The following is a 22,026-nucleotide window of genomic DNA, read 5'->3' as shown; positions in this document are numbered from 1 at the left end:
GGGGCTGCCCTAAGTTTTTCGCCATTCACCCAAAGGCAAAAGGAGCGTCGGCGGAGCTGCTTTTACTCCCTCAACTTCTGCCCCTGAGCCGAGCTTCCCCCCCCCTATTTCCGAATGGTTTCCCCCAGAGGGCTGTACGGAGGGCGAGGAAGCCCCAACCAGGCTGAAGGCCAATGGTTGCGCGCTGCGGGCCGGGCGCCGCGCCTGCGCAGCGCCGCCATGCTAATGTTGTTGATGTTCCGGCGCACGGAGTTGGGGCTCTTCCTCCGGCGCGCTGAGAGGCTGAACTTTGCGGGCCGCCTCCTGCCCCGCCGGGCCCGGCCCCTCGCAGGGGGAGGCGGCAGGCGGAGGGGGCCGAGCCGAGGGGAGGGGGCAGAGGCAGCGGGCGTCTCCTGCCCATGAGGGCCTGATGGAAAACACAAAGGACCTGGTGAGTACCACAGCCCGGGGGGGGGCAGCGCTGAGGGGGCGAGCGGCTCCTGCGCCGCCTGAAGACAGCGGCGGAGGGCAGCCTGCGGGGCCGGTGCCCGTGCCCCAGATCGGCCGCGGTACCTGTGCGTGAGGGGAGCAGCCCCAGCACCCCCGGTTTGGGGGGGGGCGGCGCGGCTCTGTGAGGGGGCGCGGAGCGGGGCCGCGGAAAGTTGCTTGTGGGCAGCCCCGCGGAGCCGAGCCGTGCTGCGGGGAGCAGCGGCGGGCTCCGCGGTGCGGTGCGGTGCCCCGGGGCCGGAGGGGTAAAGCCGGTCTGTCACCCGCGGAGGGGCCGCGGGCACGTGGGGGCGGGCAGCGGCGCGTCCCCTTTGTTGTGCGGGCGGAGCGCTGCCCCGGCCCCTCGGGCCGCGCTGGGGTTTTCTCCTCCCTCTCCTCCTGCTTCCTGCCGGCTCTCGGGATCGACAGGGAAAAGTTGCGGGCAGGCTCGTCCTGAGCGGTTCAGGCGCACTCGGACGCGGTTCTCGCTGTGATCCGCCGGGGTGCTGGCTTCTCAGCAACTTCCTTCTGTAGATAAAGCCTTTAAGGTTTAGTTTTCCAGTGGTGCACATTTCAAGTCCTGTAGAATATCCTTGAATGTTAGCACTTCAGAAGTTTAGGGTTGTTTGCATCCAGTTCCCCCCTCTATGTAATTTTAATGACTATTAGTATCGTGACTTTGTTCTCGGTGCGAGGAGCTGTAAACCCGTGAAACCAGTTTCACTTTCAGGCTGTTCCTGGGAATGTTTTAAAGTATAGCAATTTCTGACCAGTGTGGCTTTAAAATAAAAAAGTCCTATTAGAAAGCATATGCTGATTATGGTTAGAAACTACTGCGTGTGAAAAAGTAATTCATTTGAAAATAATGATTTAAAATGTGGGTGGCAGCCCTTGTGATTGTTTTCTTCACATCTAGAAGCAGTTGAAGCTGCAGGGCAGTCTTCTGTATATAAAACTAAAATTACTTTGCAGGTTTGAGAACCTGTATTTGCTCATTCGTTGCATTTGTTTATAACAGTCTGGTTTTGCTGGTGAGGAAGGGCAATAAAAAGGCTGAGTCCAATCAGGATCATCAAATGGGCACTAAACCAATATATTCCTTTAAGAAGGCTCTGACTGTTCAGAGCTCAGCAGTCTCTGTTCGTTGTTTCTGCCTAGGGATCATACTGGGGAAGTGTGGAATGTGAGCTGTAGGGAAGCATAGCAGAGATGTATGCTCTCCTAAGTGGTAGTTATTGTTCATGCCACAAGAATAGTTGAGGTGGTGGTGTTGAGAGCATATAGGCTTGTGCACAGGACTGTAGACTGCAATTAAGAATTCTCTTCATTGTTGTTCCCTAAAGAAGAACTAGATGACAATGTATACAAAAGTTCCCTCTCTTTGGCTTTCATTTCTCTTACCTTCTAAAATTTGATTCAATTTTGCAAGGCTTTTGATACCTTCTGCAAAGTACTACTGCATACCTTCATTTCTCAGGTAAGTTTCACTGGGCATGTATAATGTTTTGCTGAATCTGGCTCTGAGCACAAGGAATGAATTCTGGTGTTGAAGACTTTAGTTTTGGGTTGGTGGTGTTTTTTGGGTTGGGTTTTTTTTTTATATTAGTTTGCTTTCTTTTGTTTTTATTGGAAACACAGTGTTTAAAGCAAAGTATTTGCCTCTTCCAGATACTCTTGCAAAAGCTTTGTAGAAGCATAATGGAGTTTGTAAAAGATTTTCAATTTTCTCAAAGCTCAGCTATTTCACATATTAATCATCACCCCCCTTCCAAAATCGCCTGCTAATTTGATATATTTTTTTATGAAAGAGTCTCCCCTCTTGTGTGAAACCCTCTGGGGAAGAGGCTATGGACAAAACCATTGGCAAACAGCAGAAACTGGCTTCAGACAAAATGCTGTCATACATAGCAAATGAAGAGACAGGAAAAAACATTTCTGTAATTTTCCAGCAGAGATTTTACTTATAATAAGAGTGGAAGGCACATTTCCAGATAGAGGTGAGTTGCTTGTATAAAAAAAGTAAGTTTGGTTGGTTCTGATTTCCAGGAATCCCGAGATGTTTAGCTTTGGGGTTTTTTTGTTTGTTTGTATTTAACAAAAGCTGAAAGTATGTTTTCTTTAAGTTGGTACCATGTTTGAATTTTCCTTTTTTGTCATGCTACAAGGCACAATTAGATTTCAGTTCCACAGGGGGCAAGCTAGGATTACTACGGTAAATTATTTTGGGCAGTTTATATTCAGAAGAGTTGTAATAAATTAGTTCTCTCGTCTTATTTCCTTAATGCTGACATCCAGAGCTAAAACTAAGCTTGTAGCATAAAACTTTCATGAACTTTGGAAAACAAAAGCTGTGCATCAGATTTAATGCCGACTTGGAAATCCACAATGGGAAATGCACTATCTGTGAAGGATATGTGATTAAAGTAAATCGGTCTTAACACGGACCCTTGGCTTGAAGGTTGTGGTGACCTCACTGTTGACCTTGGCCTCAGATACCATCTGTCCATACTTCTGTCATGTTTCTGGGGGTTAGAGCTGAATATAGAAAGTGATGCCTATCTGTATAGGTGCTGGTAGGCCTTTGTTTAGTTATAGCTCATGTACTCAAGCTCCGAATTGTGCCATGCTGAATTCAAGCACTGAATGAACTCAGTATTAACAACAACAATGGGTTTGAGTGGTTTAAAACCTTTCTGTGGTTGTGGATCATCCTGCTTTGGCCAGGATGCACTTACTTGGGGGCAGGAGATTTGCTTATTTAATAATGGGGTTTTTTGTATAGCAAATTTTCACCTTGAAAACACTTTCTCTTAAGTTTTGCCAATGCTTGAGCATAGTCTTCATCAAGACACTAAAACAATTTTCTGAGTAAGTATTTGATGTCTAACTGACACTAAATGGTGTTTTGGCTATGCATTGTTCACCCTTTGTGACCATTTTTTTTGTGCTGAAAGAGCAGTAGAGAATGTATGATACAATGTGCTGATCAAATTCAATTATATCTATATAAGACTATGTGTTAAGAGGGTGAGAAACTAGTTATTTAGAGTTGCCTTACTGCTTTTAGAGAAACCGGTTTCTTTAAGTATATTCTTTTATCGTGCCATTTGCCTTGTGTAATGGTTAATTAAGAATCTATCTTAAAAATACATTGTTGCCAAGTATTCACAGGGAGGAGAGGAAGAACAGGAAAATGGGAAGTTGGGCAGAATAAGAAAGCAGTTCTTAAGAGTTCCTTTCCCCACCCACCCCTTCAATAAAGAAAAGTATGCAAGAAAACCCCCAAGCAAATAGTGGTACAGGCTCATTTGCCAGTCGTGCTTACCCGGGAGCTTTTATTGCTCTTTAAAAATCTTCCCTGTTGAGGAACTGGTAATCTTACTAGGAAAATAAGTCTTAGCAAGTATGCCTGAAAGTTTGCCTCGTTCTTTTGTTTGTGCATTGATTCTGCTTAACATACGGGTAGATTCTGCTAGTGGGGGTTTAGCTGCCACTCTTTTGGTACTAACCAGCTACAAGGTTCTGTGCTTTATAGTAAGCCAGGTTCTTGCACAAACCCTGTTTTTTAGATAGGCAGGGTGCTATTCCCTCACTGAGGGACACTAATCCAGTTCAGTTTTGAGGAAATGATTTTGACTGTCATTCTTAATGCTAAATCCAGCTCCTGAGAGTAGGAAACTCTTTTGTTCTCTTGTATGCCTATATTGTGAAACATGGTTGTAATTGTTAGATTAAGTTACTGCTACTGTTAATCTCTGGTGGCTTTTCTGAGTAAAGGACTGCATTCTCATGGACAGTGTCTCAGAATTCAGTGGGAACACCTTGCAGGTAATAAACTGTTCTTTCTGATGCCTCCATTCTCAGAGGTCCCATAGCTACCATGGTCAGACAGACAAGGCACTGCTAGTCAGCTAGTAAGGCATGCTGCTGCTCATCACTTGCAAGGCAGGGATTGCCAGCTGCTGCTGTTACTGAAGCAGCTGCTTTATCTCTGTTATGGCTTGGTTTGAGGCATATATTGTCCTTCCTATTTTGACCTTTGAGTTCAGAGCTGTGCGCCAGCTTTTTTCCATTTCAGATGTTAGAGGTCCTATTCTTTTGCAAACTCCATCGAAACTCTGCAGGAAGTGTTATTGGAGATTCCACATGGTGCTCCCTTGTTTCTACAAATGCTGTGTTTCAACATGGGTTAAAAAGAACGTTGGTGGTTTTTATTATCAAAATAGATACGTTTTTATCTGCTCTAGCAAAATTCCAGCGTAGGTATTTGCATGTCACCTTCACTAGCTTCCACCTACTTCTGTGCACAAAGTACTTAGTATTTTTTTGTTGGAAAAAATATACCTTTTCCAAGTCTCTCAAAATATATTTTGAGTAGTTTTCCCCGAACTGACGTCCAGATAATAGCTGTAAATGAAAAATGTCTTCCTTAAATGATCTGGCAAGCAAGGTAATCTTCAGGCGAAAGTTTGAACACAAATGTTCTATTGATTTTTAAAACAATAACCAAAGCTGCAGTATTGGCTCACTCATACCTTGAACTGAGACACTTTGGCCAAATATAAAGAGAAAAGTTACATGAGGCTTGTTTTGACTGTCATTAAATGCAACAAACTTGGTGATTGTTACTTAGGAATTTGTATGATGCTGAAGAATTATTATCTTAGTAGGGGGTCCAACTTTACATATAGAAAATGTTTTCTTTCTCCTCTGGGGATATTTTGGCAAAGAGGGCTTGGCAGTAATTTTGAGGTTCTAAATATATGTGATGCAGAAAAGGAACACAAAAGAGCTAACTGCTGATGGTATCTGCGATTGTAATCATGTACCATGCTTCCACTTGCTTACAGTAGGCCATCTTCCTTTCTGTGCCATTGGTCTCACCTCCAGCTTCCCATTCCACCTCCCAGCTTGCCCTGGGAGCAGTATTGGCTAGAGAGTTTCTCAGCTGTAGTACTGGGAGTTAGAGGGACTGGGAATGGGCTTCACATCTGTTCCTTCTGAGCTGCTACATCATTTCAGACCACTGCCAGCAAAGTACTGGGCAAAGCAGAACTGCCATGTGAGTCCAGAGTTCTCCAATGGAAAATTGGATGCCTCCACTAAAGGGCTGAAATATTCCTTTATGTGCTATGAGGCCCTAATCTCTAGGGAAATAGCTGATTTATGAAGGCTGAGTGAAGAAGAAAGGAGATTGTCTGGATTCTGAAACCCATCTGTAATCATAGAATCCTAGAATGGTTTGGGTTGGAAGGGACCTTAAAGCTCATCCAGTTCCATTCCCCTGCCATGGTCAGGGACACATTCCACTAGAGCAGGTTGTTCTAAGCCCTGTTGAACCTGGCCTTGAACACTGCCAGGGATGGGGCAGCCGCAGCTTCTGTGGGCACCCTATGCCAGCGCCTCAGCACCCTCACAGGGAAGAGCTTCTTCCTAATGTCTGATCTAAACCTCCCCCCTGTTCCCCTTGTTCTGTCACTCCTTGCCCTTGTAGAAGGCATCCTGATGTTCTGGTATAGTGAACAGTTCATGTAATACTGCGTTTTATTTCTTAGCAGAGACTGTGGTCAAGGGAAGTTAAATACTGTGAGACATTAAGGAGTTTGTGAAATCGTGAGGATGATGACTAGTCTTCATGTTCTGATCTGTAAATTACTGGCAGTGTTGGCAGAACACTGTATCCATGGCAACGTTGTGCTCAACTTCTGCCTTGATCTATGCACACGTGCACAAACAAACAAATAACTGATCTTGTCTCTTGATGGCTCACATCATCAGTAATAGGGCACCGGGATCACTCCTTGCCAGCGCAGGTCAGGACTAGGTTTTGTTCTGTCATCACCCAGTGTTTCCTCCAATGACTGTGATTGTTACCCTTGCTGCTTCAGGCAGATGTCAGTTCCTTCAAGGGATTGTCAAGTTATGCCCTATGCTAAGTTTTGATGGGGCTTGATATCATTGACTCATTGGCTGAGCAACATGTGCATAATTAACATTGCACTGACTTTTATTGTTGTTTTGTTTCAGAGCAGATTTAAGTGTGTTAAATCTGTTTACCTTATTGCATAACCTTTTGTGCTTACTGGGGTTTTTTTGTTTCTTCTTTTAATTGAATGCTAGGATTGGATCAGTGTGGAAACCAGGTTTTCCCTTTTAACTATAAGGAAATCCTTCCATAATAGGATTTAGTCAAATTGCAAAGGAGAATGGAGAATATTATAATAAAGGGATAGCACGGCAGGAAAAGGCTCGGATGAGATCCAACAATAAAGTTGTTCAGGCGTATACTCTCTAGGAAAGGGATTTGGGGAATTACTGTGCTGAAATCTTAAAGCTATGAATCCAAGTGCAATTTGAGAAGCGAAAGTCCGATCAGCATTATTATTTTTCTGTCCACAATGGCTTTTAAATAAAATTAGCTCTTGGAAAAGGAAGTAGAAGCAAAGGCTTTCATAATATTTTCTTCTCTTTTCTTGGCTGTACTTCATTCTCCCAACTTGTGTTTCTATTGTAGAATTCCTTTGTCTTCTCTTTATCTGTTATTTCCTTTCAAACTTAGTAAATACTATTGAGAAGAATGGAAATGCTTTGATTTTTTTTTTTTTTAGCTTAATGAAGGCAGCTTGTGTAGCTTCAGCCTTGTTTCTATAGAGCTGTGCAAGATATTAATGAAGTGAAAATTCACGCTGTATTAAAATGCATGTATTGGATGTGCAGCAGAAAAAAAGTGTTTATACTTCAATGTCTTGTGATTTCCAGCAAAGACATTGTTTATACTTCAGTGTCTTTGCTGGAAATTGCTTCACTCTTATGCATTCTTCCAAACTGTGTGGTTTTATTTGACCTTAGTTTTTGGGGTTTTAGGAAAACTCCGTTATGTAACAAGTTTTTGTATGACAGTGGCAAATTAGTCACCTTTCTATCTTTCAGCATTTATACAGACTCTATTGCCATAGTAACTGAGCTCTTCATAGTTGTTAATGTATTAATCCTCAGAACATCCCTGTGAGGTAGAGAGGTATTCCTGACTTGCACGTGAGACATAGAATCACAGGGAAGCCGGGTGATTTATGGATAACCCCACAAGCCCAGGAGAGCAGAGATACGCTCTCATTTCTGTTCCTGTGGCATAAGTGCCCTCTTGGTTGAACTGCCTTTTCTCTGCCCAGCTTTCTCAAATGAATGAATTTTAGTGAAATTGGCTGCAGCCATCTGGAATGGACTCATTTGCATATAAGATCTGTGTGGCTGTCATTATTCAGCACATCAGGTTTAATGAACTCTGAAGATACCAAGGAAGGAAATGTATGGGCTGCTACTGTGTATTCTCAGTGGATTGTGAGAGAGATTTTTCTTCCTTGGTATCATAATACCAAAAATTGGCTGGTTTTAATATCCATGTAGTATACCAATACTAATTTAATTGGCAATATATGGTTCATATCTCTGTGCTCATAGAGCAGGTTGTTATATTACATCTGCTTTTGAAGGCTGACTGACCTTTGAAACTTTTTAAGCTTGACTTTTGGAAATATTTGCATTCAGAATCCTCTGCTATTCTTGGTATTTTTTTTTTGTTTGTTTTATTTTTAGACAGAACATACTTCACGTGCAGAAAGGAAAAGACGTGATTCATTCGGGATGTTTGACGGTTATGATAGTTGTAGTGAGGACACCAGCAGCAGCTCCAGTTCAGATGAGAGTGAAGAGGAGGTTGCTCCTTTGCCTTCCAGTCTCCCAATTATAAAGAACAATGGACAGGTCTATACTTATCCAGATGGCAAATCTGGCATGGGTAAGTAGGTGGTGCATGAATACAAGGAGTCTGATATTGATGCTTTTTAAACCTGTGCTGTAAGTTGTGAGGGTCCAATCCCAGATGTTGGCCCTAATTGGAATGGGATCAAAATACCTGTTTGTTTTCAGAGGGAAAATACAGTTTGTTTTGGGAGGGGGGAATTGTTTGATTTTAGCTAAACTGAAATTAGATAGATTTTGAAACCTGCCATGAGGAAAGAAAGAGAATGGGAACATCCGCGTTTCCTTCAACTGTGTGTTGTGTATATATGCCCATGCATGTGTATGTTCTTATGTACATTGCTTTTTGAGCTTTGAGGAAAATGTTAGTATGTTCTTTGTGCTTGGGCATATATTCTCTCTACCGTTTGTTATATATACAATATGTTAAAATACATTTCTTCCTATACTAGGAAGACTTCATTACTGCTACTGTATGAAGTCTGTTAGTGTATACCTGTTCACCACCCACTGTGAATTGTAGAAGGGATTATTTTTATCATTGGTGAAAAAATATTTTAGCCAGAATCATTAGTGATTAATAGAGCGCTCTATGGGTAGGATCTCGGTATTGTCTCATTGGCATAAGTTGGTCCACAAACTCTTATTCATCATAGAACAACTCGGTGGGTGATGCTGCCAACCTCTAAAGCATGTGACTACAGCTAGAAGAAGTGGTGGGCTGGGGTACTTTAGGTATACATAATACATATAATGATAATATTATATAATTTATGATTCAGAAAAGAGATCCAGTTTCATTGCGGGTAGGAAGTATTTAGAGGAAATCAAGACTGGCAGACCCAGATTTAAAGCAGACATTTGAGAACCATGGAAACACAGAAATCTGCTTTAGCTGGGTCATTCATTTTTGCAAACAGTACAAAATTAATAGGGAGCAGAAAGGAGGAACCGTTTCACCAATGGTTCGTAGTGTTTCACTGACTTTTGTGCTGGTGTTCTTATTAAGTCAGGGATTTGGTGCAATTCTCTTTATGTTCAAAGCCTCAGAAACTGTTTGGTGGCGCCACCTACGGGACCTTCCTCGCATCGTTTTCTGATATTTTTCCTGAGGTCTTTATTACACTCTCAACATTTGGCTTTTTCTCTCCTGATCAGCTACATGCGAGATGTGTGGAATGGTTGGTGTCCGTGACGCTTTTTACTCTAAAACGAAACGCTTCTGCAGTGTATCGTGCTCTAGAAGCTATTCATCCAACTCCAAGAAGGCCAGCATTCTGGCCAGGCTTCAGGTAGCGGTACAGACACCATTTTCTTTATATACTTATTATAGTCTTGTATTCATAAAATGTCTACATCAGTAAAACTTGCCAGCTGTTTTAAGATAAGTCAAGTTTCTTTACACATTGAAATTTTCATATGTGTGATTTTGTAAGCCAGAACTGTATTAGTAACAAACAAATTGCTTTCATAAGCAGAGCAAATTACAGAGAATACTGATTCCTTATTTCATTTCTGCTGCAGTGGCCCTTCTGCAAGAAAAAGATGAGGAAAAATCTTCAGTCTGCAATGTAGTGACTAGAAATTCCATGCATGTCATACCCAAGATACTCTCTGGCTTTAGAAAGCATGAAGATTTACGTAGCATTCTTGCGATTTGGTTTTGGGGGTGCTCTCGAATATACCGATTTGCAAAAGGGGGTCTGGTCTGTTCACCTAAAATATTAAGTAATCATAAAGGTGTATTGATAACATTGCAGGAAAGAGATAGAAATGTCAAAAAATACCATTATATCCAATCTCAAGTTTATTGCAACAAATGCCATAAGTATAAATTAGATAATAAGTTCTTCCTTTTGACCTGCTTTTAAAATATATCTTTTTTTCAGGTAAACAACAGTGAATCTATAATGCTGTTCAAGTTGGAATACTAGTACAAAAGGCATTTTTTGGACGTTCTTTGCTGTTGGTTTTTAAACTTACTAATTATTATATGTAATTTTGTGATACTTAGTGAAGTTCCATTCTATGTTGGTCTAATTTTAGTTAAATCTACTAGAGATACACTACAGACCTATGGAAAGTTCCTGATGGGAGTTTGAAAAGACTTTATTTACTTAGCTTTTTTTGTTTTAGGGTAAACCTCCAACAAAGAAGGCTAAAGTTCTACAGAAACAACCTTTGGTGGCTAAATTAGCAGCATATGCTCAGTACCAAGCAACTTTACAAAACCAGGCAAAGACTAAAGCAGGTAATTGCATATGAACAGAGCTGAAACAAATTCTTGGTAAGGCAAGATTCATTAGCAGCTTCCTAAATAAAATAACTTTCTCTTAGCAGCTGTCCCTGTGGAAGGTTTCAGCTGGGGTAACTACATCAATAGCAATAGCTTTACAGCAGCTCCTGTTACCTGTTTTAAACATGTAAGTATTTTTCAGTATGTGCTGTCCTTTTGTGTGTGTGCATGAGAGAGAGAGTCCCTGTTAGTTCTGTAATTAAGCTTTGCAAAATATTCATATCCAAATAGGCTTCATGGCCTTGACTGTGAAACTTCTAAATTGTATTAGTGTGACTACTTTTGATTTTGATCTGTCCTTTAAAACCATTCTGAACACCATCACTTACTCTTATGATGCTGCCATAATCAAAGCAACATAAAAGGATTCTTAAACATGTATCAAGTTATTTATTCAAGGTGCAAAATCATGGAATGCAGTATAGAGTAACAAAGCAATTCGTGCTGTGTTAGAAACAGTTACAAAAGGCTTTCTAGATTGCATCAAGCTTGCTCCATTATGTTGCACTGATCTTTTGGTTGCATATTTGTATTTGAGATTTATTTTTTAGTTAGGTTAGTGAGAGTCTCTCTGCGAGTCATGCTGCCAGGTAGTGTAGAAATAGAGAAAAATAAAGGCTTTTTATAAATCTGATATTAGAGGTTTGTTTTCTCTGATTTAGAGTTAGAAAATTCCAAAGAAAGAATTCTCAGTTATTATAGAATGTAATTAGGAATGAGGAAAATATTTAGCAGCATCTGTCCTTAATGTGCTTAATAAATTCCAATTATTAGATCTCGTTAAACATTGTCAGGACTTTGTTTCTTAAGAAAAGACTTTCTGACATGTTTTCTCACTTTTTATTTGGGAAGTTGAAATGTTCATCTTCTTACCAAAGTTTTATGTTGCTCAAAATGATCTGATGAAAACTGCAATCAAAACAAACATTTTGTTTCATGGAACTTTTCCGTGAGGGAGAAGAGACACACATTTTCTGTCCAGTTCTGGAATTCATGCTGAGCCCTGTCAAGCCGTAAATCAGTAGGAGTTGAGAGCTTGTGGCAGTTGGCTCTTTCTGAATAGCACTATTTATGCTCAGAGGCCTTCACCATTGCCCGGGACAGAGCCTTGCATTAGTAGAGCTTCATGAACTTGTATCAAATTCCGTGTGCTGAAGTAAGCACATTTGCACTTTGTTTCCACTGTTATGTACATGCTGTAATAACTGATTTCATAAGCAAGTATCAAAATATATTGTTTGATAATGTGGGCTGTGCCATTACAACAAATTCTTCATGATATATGGCATCCTTAATTAGATACAGCTGCAATAGTTAGGTCACTTATAATATGGGCCATTATAGCATTAGGTCACTTACAATATGGACCATTATAGCATAATTTACAAGGAGTTCATTTTTCTTTCTTACTGCTTTCACCAAGTCAAATGGTATGCCAATAACGTGAGCAGATACAATACTAATGTTCACATTTTTACCTTGAATATTTTCACAAGCTACGTGGCAACAGTGCCATTAAGCCTCAATGTTGTTTCTTTTCTGTCCCTGTTTTCCTTTTTCACACAAGTAAAATTCAACTCCTGCAGACTCCTTAGGAGATTTCTGCTTCTTTGGTGGGCATTAGTTAGTATTGAAGGTGTTATTTGCGTTTAGTTTTACAGAAATTATTTCTTTGAAAAAGATATTACTTAAACCATTCGGAATCTGAAAAGACATTAGTAATCTCTTGTTAAATCCTTCTCTCTCCCCCATTCTCCATTGATAATTAAAAGAAACAATACTCTTTTTGTCTGTCTGGAAAGATTATTCCTGTTTTCTGAGTACTGTATTGCTTTGATTCATAAAAGTTTGTACTGATGTTTGTTAGTTTTATGGATTCCATGCACATCTTGTGTGTGTGCATGAGAATGAACATAGAAATTTACTCTGTTCAAAACGAAAAGTTTTGAGGTGACAGGAAAATTACAACATACACTTAAATTTGTTGTTAAATAAAATATATATCTAGTTACATTGAGTGTATCTATGTGGATGTTTGGTAGGGAACATTGGATCAATAATAAAGAAAAATTAAGCGAATTATGAGATGTGGGATTTGGCTTATTGATATATTTATTTGTAATGACCTGGCATACCAGTATTTCAGGTCTAATGTAATTTTTCCAGATCAGTTCTTTTTTTTGCCTGGAGAATTATTTCCTCTTCAATTTAAAACAGTTACATTTTAGAATTAACACATTTGAATCTTGAAGTTCTATCTCTTTCTTTGTATGAGAGAATTTCAAAGTCTTTTGATGTGTTTAATGTGGGGTTTTTTTTTGTACTTCCCCATTAACATCATCCCAGACTGAGTGCTTTGTACAGTACTAAAATTCACTAGCAGTAGTACAATTACACCCCCTTTATAGTTTGGTAAACTGAAGTAGAGAAGCTGCTTTGGTTTATGTCATGTAGGAAGCCTGTGCAAAGCCAGAACTACCGTTTGTGCACCTTCTACCTCTTATTTTCTTTGATTGTGTTGAATTGCCTTCATCAGACACACAACAGTAGCTGATACAAGGAGGAAAACTCCTTAGTTTCATGTTTTTAATATTGTGTTATAGCTTAGTCACATGCGCTCTAATCATTGTTAACCTCCATTCCAATTTCACTTTCTTCCAAACAGTTTCTACTTTTTTCTATATTTGCTTCCATTAGTTCAAAGCATTCCTGGAACAAAAGCAAATGCAGTGCTTTGAGTCATTTTCAGTACTGCTTAATGTACAACTTTAGTCATTATTCTTTTCCTCTCTGTTGCTAGTGAGATGCATGTTTCCTGAACTTAAGAATTTTTCAGTCTTTCTTCCAGTTGAATATTATTCTGAGCTGAAATACTTCGATTCTCCTGGTTTCTTTGTTATAAAAATAAATATATAAAGGAATGTTTTGCTCGAAGGGAGCTGTTCCTGGATTTTACACTAGGTGGCAGTGCTTTGCTTTAAACTTTTCCTGTTTAACGTTTTGCACGTTGTCTTCTCCGGCATTGCCCTTTGTTGGGGTTCTGTTCACACACAAGGTTAGACGTAGTATCCTTGCACTAAAGGAATTGTAGTATCACTTTACCATTAAAATTCTGATTGAAGTTTTCAAGTCTGAAATCATGGCAATGTCAGTGCCATCCAAAACCTTCAGAAGCCAATTATTTAACCCCCGAGGTATTTGCTCAACTGGGCACACGGAGATAAGTAGCCTTTAGGCGCTCCTGTCAAATAGGACCTTCCTGATTGCAACTTACCTTGCAGAGAAGGCAGCTGCCACTCACAGATAAACCCTCCCAGTTCATCTCCCGGAGCAGGAAGTGATGAACCAGATTTTCCTTGTTTGGGAGTGACATGAAGTGGATCTCTTCGTCACGAGTCTGAAAGGTAAATTTGTTCTTACCTGTAAATTATGGTTCTGCTAGTTCACACTATGCCAATCCAGACTTCGGAGTTGCCCTTCCAGCCAGCACTTACACAGTGCTTTTTGAGGTTTTTATAGCACTGTGCAAACATTGATTGATTAATTAGATGAAGACAGAGAAGACATGAAGGAAGATGGCTGTTATAGCCCTGGTTGATCCAGTCTTCCTCCCTTAATATTCGCAATGAGTGAAAAAGACAAAGGTGGAGCAGTATACTAAGTACACTGTAAACCACCAGTTCAGGACAGCAGTGTAATCTGGCATTTCAGTAGTGATGCTACACAGAATGACTTCCTTATCCTAAAGGGTGGGCCATATGGATTGGTGTAGGAGAACTAGCAGAACCAGTATTTTCACAGTCAAGGACAAATTTAACTTTCTGCTATTTCCCTCTATACCAATCCACGTTCTAGAAATAAAAATCTGTGCTGTTTCCATTACCAATTGATGTGAGAAGTGTTTCCATATACTTTTCTCTCCGAATCAGCTGAATAGATGAGCAGGCAGTAAAATATATTTTGGTTAACTTCAGCTGGATTATGAAATTATTCAGCACTATTTTTGATTGTTTGTCCTCATTTGTATGTCTATACAAGGCAACGAGATTTACTAAAATAGGCACTTTGAAAAGTTTATTTCCCCAATTCAGAAATCTACACATGTCAGTTTAGAGCTGATAGTGAACGTGTGATAGGACTTGATTAAGAAGCTGTATCTGCAGATTTTGTATGTGAAAATAAGCCATCATCTTTGGAGTTGTTTTTTTCCTCTCTGCCAGATGGCAGAAAAGAGCTCTGCAGTCTAGTCTGGTGTAGATGGGACATAGCAGAACATGAAGAGACCAGGCTTCAAGAATCAGAAACGGGCATACTTGTAATAACTTCTTTTTCCTTTAATAGTTAAAGCTATTTTTGGTTGTGCATGCCTAGCCTCAAATATTTCTATTAGTGCAGGGTATCCCTTTTTAAGCCAAGTTTGGCTTTTAGTGCTGCTAGTTGGCTGTTGCTGATTACCAGCAAAATTCCAGTCATGCAGGATTAATCCAAGTTTCACTTGGAGCTCTCAGCCAAAACTTTATGAAGCTGGAGGCTGTTCCCACTGAGCAGTAGGTTCTCTGTGGTTGCAAAGAGCTTTGTAAATAAGACACAGCCTTAGAACGCTGTCTGTCCACTATGGTGCAGAACCAGAGGATCCCTTCAGTTGTCCCTGTGATACCTGAATATTCTCTGAACTGATAAAAATGTATTTGCTCAGAACACCTACGAATTTATATGCCTGTTGTTCTGAAATACCCCAAATATGAATATTTCACTTCTTGGTGGTCTCAAGTTTAATCTAGACTGCATCGTTTTCTGGTTTGTTACCAACCTAACTTCAGTTGAGTTACTTGTAAGGTTCTTCAGCACTGTGCGTTTCTGATATCTCTACAGTACCATCCTTGACCATCTTTTCATGATGCTCAGTTCAACAAAACTATCTTTTTCAAGGTAGCAAACTAAATGCAGCTTATCTCCAGTTTCCATAAATCCTTGGTAGTTTATCAGGCATGTATTCCTTTCTGTTATTAACATGTTACTCTGAGCCTTGAGGACAGTGTATGAGAAATCTAGCTGAGCATTTCCTTTTGGCGTTCCTCAGAAAGGTGACACTCATGAGTACCTTCTGATCTTTTGCTTACTTGATGATTCTAATCATTTGCCCCTTCTTCTGAAAGGACGTGAAGCAGTGAGTGATGAGCCAGTGAGTGATGAGCCCCACCATAATAAATCATTGGGATAGAGTCAAAACGTAACTTTTAGGCATTTTTTTTTTCAGCAACATTTCTGTTTTATGGAATTTAATGGTTTTGATGTCTGTGGTACAGGTATACATTTATAAAGTACCATAATTTTGTTGTAAGTAGACTTGCAGAGGAATTACACCGTCCTCATTAAAAGCAGTAGCCTGCACCTAGTTGAAACAGTAAAGCTGACCTGTGAGTATACGCAATATGTATTTGTGCTTTACAGATTTTTAGACTTGGAATCCTATAGATTTTCCAGGAAATACACAGTAATAATTGTCGACAATTACAATACTGCACATAAGCTTCAAATCAAAACCAAACTAGGTTTTCCTAGAAAGAGTGTTTTCTAAACATAAGCTTATGTTTTATCATGTATTTTGATTGTTTTGTCTTAAGTCCTCAAGAAACACTGATATAACAACAAATTAATTATTTTAATGTGGTGAACTGGTGTCTTCCCCCCCCCCTCCCCCCCTTAAATGATAGGCACCTATGGGGACATGCTGGGGTGATATCTCAGAAGGAGTGCGGGTGGAGGTTCCAAACACCGACTGCAGCCTACCTACCAAAGTCTTCTGGATAGCTGGAATTGTAAAATTGGCAGGTAAATTTATTTTAGTTGAAATTATTAAAATAATCAAAATAACTATGTGAAGGGAGCTAATGATTGAGTCAGTGGTCACCTGGTTAGTATAATGTTAGTCCAATCAAAGTGGTTAGGTTATCAGAGCTGCATCAATAGGTTATCTGTTTTAGCACTATTGCTATGTTACATACTGTTTCACAGGGGCTTCAGTGATGCTTGAGAATGTCTGGGGCTTTTTTTTGTGTTTTGGGTTGTTTTGGTATTGCCTCAGTGCAATAAAAGTAGTGCAGACTGAGAAGTAGATTGTATCATGGCAAGTAACTGTTCTTGGTTAGAAGTTAAAAATTCAAGATCACATAGCTAAGGTATGAAAAAACAGATACTGTAGGTAATAAATTTATTTTGTTGTCCTACACATAACTTCTAAAGGGTTATAAAATTTTTAATTAAAATTTGACTTACATGATGGCACATGCACACTTACTGAAACTGTCCATTCTGTGCATCAATAGCGTGCAGACAAGTGCCATAAGAATAACGTTCTATAAAAAGTCATAGTCTAGGAAATCTCATGTAATATACATTAAGATTGGCAAAGAAATGCTAATGTATTTTGTAATCTTGTTCAGTTTTTATCTGCTTTACATGGGATTGCTTTCTTTCAGGCTACAATGCACTGCTAAGATATGAAGGCTTTGAAAATGATTCAAGTCTTGACTTCTGGTGCAACGTTTGTGGTTCTGACATCCACCCAGTTGGTTGGTGTGCAACCAGTGGGAAGCCCCTAGTCCCTCCTCGAAGTATGTAAATAGTAGCCTTACCCATTGATATGAAAGTTGCTTTATTAAACTAGATCTGCTCATGGTCCAGATACCAAAGTATTCTCTTACCATAGCAACTCTATCAACAGTTATGAATAAATCATTTTATTTTGTGGAAAAATAAGGACTTGACTGATGCTGAAAGTGTTTCTTGGAGTAGCCCATCTGATGTGACTTAAAGCTTTTAAGATGCAGGTGGAAGCAGTTAGCTGATCAGTGATGTGAACATGCACTGATTTTATTTATATTTAGTCATTACATTCTTTGCCCTGATGTACCCATAAACTTAATCTTGGGTAGCGTTCATTCTCTAAAGAGGTTTTTGTCATTATTGTCATCCAGGCTTTTTAATAGTCATCTGGGATTTCTTCTTTACATATTCCAGACTCTAATATTGTCTCTAACGGACACAATTAAAAATCAGTGGCTTATTTTTTCCCCTTCATTTGCAACAGCCATCCAACACAAATACACAAACTGGAAAGCTTTTCTAGTGAAACGACTTACTGGTGCCAAAACACTTCCTCCTGACTTTTCTCAGAAGGTAAGGCTGATGCAATATCGATGATGTAATGTAACCAAAATTGCAGCACAATGTGAAGAACTGAAGTAACTTTCAATGGCACATTAGCTCCTTTTGATACAGTAGTTTCTTCCCTTAAATACAGTTTTCCTTGTAATCTCTGTTCTCCATTTATGTCCGCACTTATCAGTATGTGTTTGGAAAACTGTTTCCTCTGGCAGAAAGTAATTTTCTTTTAAAATTTGTTAGTCTGTTTTAATTTTAAAATACCCCAATTTAAAAATAAATGAATAAACCCCAAACCAAAAGTGCCAGTCAGCTACCCTGTGATACAGAAAACCAATTAAAACTGATTTTTCTAATTCAGAAATGGTTTTTGTCATGTACTATTTCAAGAAACTGAACAAAATGCATTAATATAGCACGTACCTAGATGCAATAAAGGACATGCTTTTAAATGTTAATATATTTCATCTGCTCTGGACTATATTTTTTTGCTCTCTATAAGTCATATCTCATAAGTGTGGCAGCTGCCTGTATATCGTGTGCTGTAAGTTTACTTACTAATACAATGAGATATTATATAGCTTTCAGTAGGAATATTGTTGTCTTACACTGCATCTAATATTAAAGAATGAAGAACAAGGAACACATTTCTGCAGTTGTTCATTTCTTGTTAAAAATTGGCTCTGTTGGAAGCCAAATTAGATTGGCAAGATTTCGACACTTAGACTTAACGATGGAAGTGGCAAGTGACAAATACTTTTAAACAGAATGTGTGTTCTCATGGCATATTAACACCTGTTTCCATTCTTTTTCTTTCTTTTTTGATATATTGTCAAGAAACACGTTTGTGAGTGATCAGTTTTAATTATGTTGAAGGTTTGTTTTCCATGCCTTTTATAATAAAATATTTTAATTCTATTTTTAAAGTAAAGGTATTTTGCATGGATGAAAAAATAGAAAAACAATCTTGGGAGCTTGTTAAAATAATTTTTTCAATGTAATTTTATCCATTGTTCACAACTGAACAAACGTTCATTACATCACTGGAAGATTCCTGTGACCTATGTGGGAACTGTTATTAGAGGCTGTACTTGATAAAATTAGAGCATTGTAGGATCTATTCTACCTTTTCTGAAACATTTCATTCTTCCCTATGAGCAGTGAAATACAAAAGAAGTCATTTGTGTCATTTTTGCAGGTTGTTCAACAAGTATTTGAATTAAATGAGAAGCACATTGATACCAGCTTTAATAGCAGAAAACACATGCCTAAAGAAAACCACAGTATATTCTTACTGAATAGCTTTTTCTCCCTATTACTTTAAGGTGTCTGAGAGTATGCAGTATCCCTTCAAAACTTCCATGAGAGTAGAAGTTGTTGACAAAACACACCTTTGTCGAACAAGGGTAGCAGTTGTAGAATGTGTTATTGGGGGACGATTAAGATTGGTGAATGAAGAAAGTGACGACAAAACTGATGACTTCTGGTGCCATATGTACAGTCCACTCATTCATCATATTGGTTGGTCTCGAAGTATAGGACACAGATTTAAAAGATCTGGTAAGCTTGTTGTGGTTTAGAGGTGTCTTTGTGGGCAGTACTGGTGTGGAGAAATCTGACTTAAGCAGTTCTGTCACTTTACATAATTAATAAAACTAGCTTGATCTTTAAAAATTTATAGTGTGGTCCAGGGGCTTTAACAATTATATTACACTTGGGAGTTTAAATTACAAGTATAAATGGTATATTTTGTAGCACTGGAAAACAGCAAATTAATTTTAGGTTGGTTTCTGGTATGTGAATGGGATGCAGTAATAAACAGGGGTTAACGAACTGTCTAACCAGGGAAACCTTGAACTGCATTATTCAAACATGGTAAACCTCATGATGATACCTGGAATTACAGTCTTGCTACACAAACTCCTCATTTCTTCACATCTGCCCTTGTACAATGCAGCATGGATAAAGTCTGGTTTTTAATATTCCTCTGCTCCGCTGAGCTTGTGTCTCTTGTCAGAAACAGAATTCCTGTAACGCATGCACAAGGCATCCCTCAAGGAAAGCCTTCACTTTTCCAAGCGCTTAAACTTTGACTGAAACCATTTAGAAATAAGAGTGGTTAAAGAAATCAAGAGCAGTGCTGCTTCCCACAAGTGGTGTCTCTAGCAGAGTTCCAGGGGTTGCCCTTGGAAGTAGTGTTGAACAGTTGGCTAAACCCAGCCATATATAAAACCTTTTCTGTCATAACATAGTGCAAAGTAGTTGCCAATTTCTTAAAAAACCTGTGTGCATTTGCATCAATTCTGTGACATAATCAAGTGGTCTTGTAAATACTGGATATTGGGGGTTTTCTGTAAATGTAATAATGTTGTAGAGGTATTTCAGGAAGAAGTCAATAAGGAAAAGCTGGATTATGGCCTTCAGAATTTTGTGGTAGTCCCATTATAAATTGTGTGCCTCCCATGCCAATGATTGCACTGTACAAGTTAACTTACTCAGGAAAGCATACTGTCTGCTATTAATGAAACTTCTGAATAACATCTACTATTATTCCTTGTAGATATTACGAAGAAACAGGATGGACATTTTGATGCACCCCCACATTTATTTATGAAGGTGAGTTTGCTGGCAAGAACACTGTTTTCTCAGAGTTGATTGAGAACTTAAGTCCAGCCCAGCACTAGTATTACTTCTTTTATTCAAGCTCTTGCCTCATTTGGCCTCCTTAACATAAGCAGGGATGATACAGCAGGTATTTCCATCTGTTGCTTTGGCAGTGTGGGGTTACGTTTTGTTCCAGGCTTATTAGAGTCTTAGCTTCTGGTGCTGTTATCTGATTCTTCAGGTAAAAGAGGTTGACGCAGCTGGAGAATTTTTTAAAGAAGGGATGAAATTGGAAGCTATAGACCCCTTAAACCTTTCGGCAATATGTGTGGCAACCATCAGAAAGGTAAGAAAGCAAGTGTGTATTTTGGGAAGATAGACAGGAATCCTTTATTTATTCAGTTTTATTCAGGCTTGAAACAAAACTCAAAAATAAATGCAGTTCATTCACACAGTGGATGTTTATGGAATATGTCCAGTTACTGCTTATATACAACTGCTATGAAAAAGACAATATTCAGGTAAATTTTTGTTTTGACTTTAATCCCTGGAAATTCAGCCTTACCTTTCATTAGAATATGTTTGTGAGATTAATTCTGCTAATTTTACCAAGTGTTTTGCAACTGAAACCTCATCTTGCTTACTTGCAGAAGCCAGTGAAGACATTTTAAGGATATACTTCTTTCCTAGCTTGATTGAAAGGGAGCTCGTCCATGTGAAATCTATTTTAAAAGAGGAAGAAAATGAGAAGTAGCTTAGCAGAATTGTATAACCTTACCAGGAGTGCGGTTATGATTTTGAGTCTTTTGTCTCATTAATGGTATGCAGAGTATCTTTGCAAGCTGGAGTAGACTGAATTATAGAGCTTTAGAAGTAGAACTGATGTTCACGACTAGAGATCAGGAAAAGGAAATGTTCATCTCATAACTTTACTGTTAATAAAGGTACATCTGACAATAGTGCACCCAGTCTTGGAGACAGGTATGATTTGGGATTTTTTTTTGTTCTGTTACAATTAAATGTCCTTCTAAGTGTGCTTCCATTATGATTGAGTTACTTTTCACTCTTTTGAAACATGGCATGCTTTCTTTCTAGCCTTGTCACACAGTTCAAGGTATTTAATGTAAAATTTTGTTTTTCTTCACAAAGGTTTTAGCAGATGGCTATCTTATGATTGGGATTGATGGCTCAGAAGCAGCAGATGGGTCTGATTGGTTTTGTTACCATGCCACTTCCCCTTCTATTTTCCCTGTTGGTTTCTGTGAAATTAACATGATTGAACTAACTCCACCCAGAGGTACATATAGCATTCTGACCACATTTTGTTTTGAATATTTTTCAGTGATATTGTATGTGCCATATGCTTTGTTTCTTAACTCAGTCTACAAAATTCATGTCACTTTTTAGGACTTTCTCAAGTCTGAAACAGATACAACAGTGTAACTTCAAAGCAATCTACAACAGAGATGACAAACCTCCAATTTAGAAAGAGTCAAATTGAACATTGATTCTCTGGATAAAGTAATTTGCTTTTACTGTCAGAAATTGAGAGATAGTCACTGGTTGAACAGTACATCCGTTAAGTGAATGGGAAGTATGCTTGTTACTAAAAGGACTGTTTAGAACATGGCGTTGCTTGGGAAGTCCTGGCCATCAAAAGGGTTGAGAAGCATTGTAAAGAATCTCAGGCTTAGTCTAATTCACAGCAATACCAGAATATGCACAAACTTGAGCTTTGA

At 39.0% G+C, this 22,026-nt stretch overlaps 1 protein-coding gene across 6 annotated transcripts in view; it reads left to right on the top strand.

Annotated features, from left to right (window-relative positions):
* Window positions 1-149: 149 nt before the first annotated feature.
* Window positions 150-22,026, top strand: part of MBTD1 (mbt domain containing 1) — a 36,091-nt gene continuing 14,214 nt past the window's right edge. The window contains exons 1-13 of one of the 6 annotated variants that reach the window (XM_065693998.1): window positions 155-430; window positions 2,274-2,462; window positions 8,059-8,260; window positions 9,382-9,521; window positions 10,360-10,474; window positions 10,561-10,646; window positions 16,234-16,351; window positions 16,999-17,133; window positions 17,610-17,698; window positions 19,009-19,243; window positions 20,244-20,299; window positions 20,529-20,633; window positions 21,437-21,584. In XM_065693998.1, the coding sequence (XP_065550070.1) occupies window positions 8,107-8,260; window positions 9,382-9,521; window positions 10,360-10,474; window positions 10,561-10,646; window positions 16,234-16,351; window positions 16,999-17,133; window positions 17,610-17,698; window positions 19,009-19,243; window positions 20,244-20,299; window positions 20,529-20,633; window positions 21,437-21,584 (1,381 nt within the window). In that variant the 5' untranslated portion in view covers window positions 155-430; window positions 2,274-2,462; window positions 8,059-8,106. Of the gene's footprint in view, window positions 431-2,273; window positions 2,463-8,058; window positions 8,261-9,381; window positions 9,522-10,359; window positions 10,475-10,560; window positions 10,647-16,233; window positions 16,352-16,998; window positions 17,134-17,609; window positions 17,699-19,008; window positions 19,244-20,243; window positions 20,300-20,528; window positions 20,634-21,436; window positions 21,585-22,026 lie in introns of all 6 variants that reach the window. The other 5 variants (XR_010615839.1, XM_065693996.1, XM_065693995.1 and 2 more) reach the window with 5 other exon arrangements.

The sequence above is a fragment of the Lathamus discolor genome, chromosome 13 (assembly GCF_037157495.1).
Source record: "Lathamus discolor isolate bLatDis1 chromosome 13, bLatDis1.hap1, whole genome shotgun sequence".
NCBI classification, from domain to species: Eukaryota; Metazoa; Chordata; class Aves; order Psittaciformes; family Psittacidae; genus Lathamus; species Lathamus discolor.
Note: the sequence above shows the minus strand (reverse complement) of the source record. Positions and strands in the feature narration are given on the sequence as shown.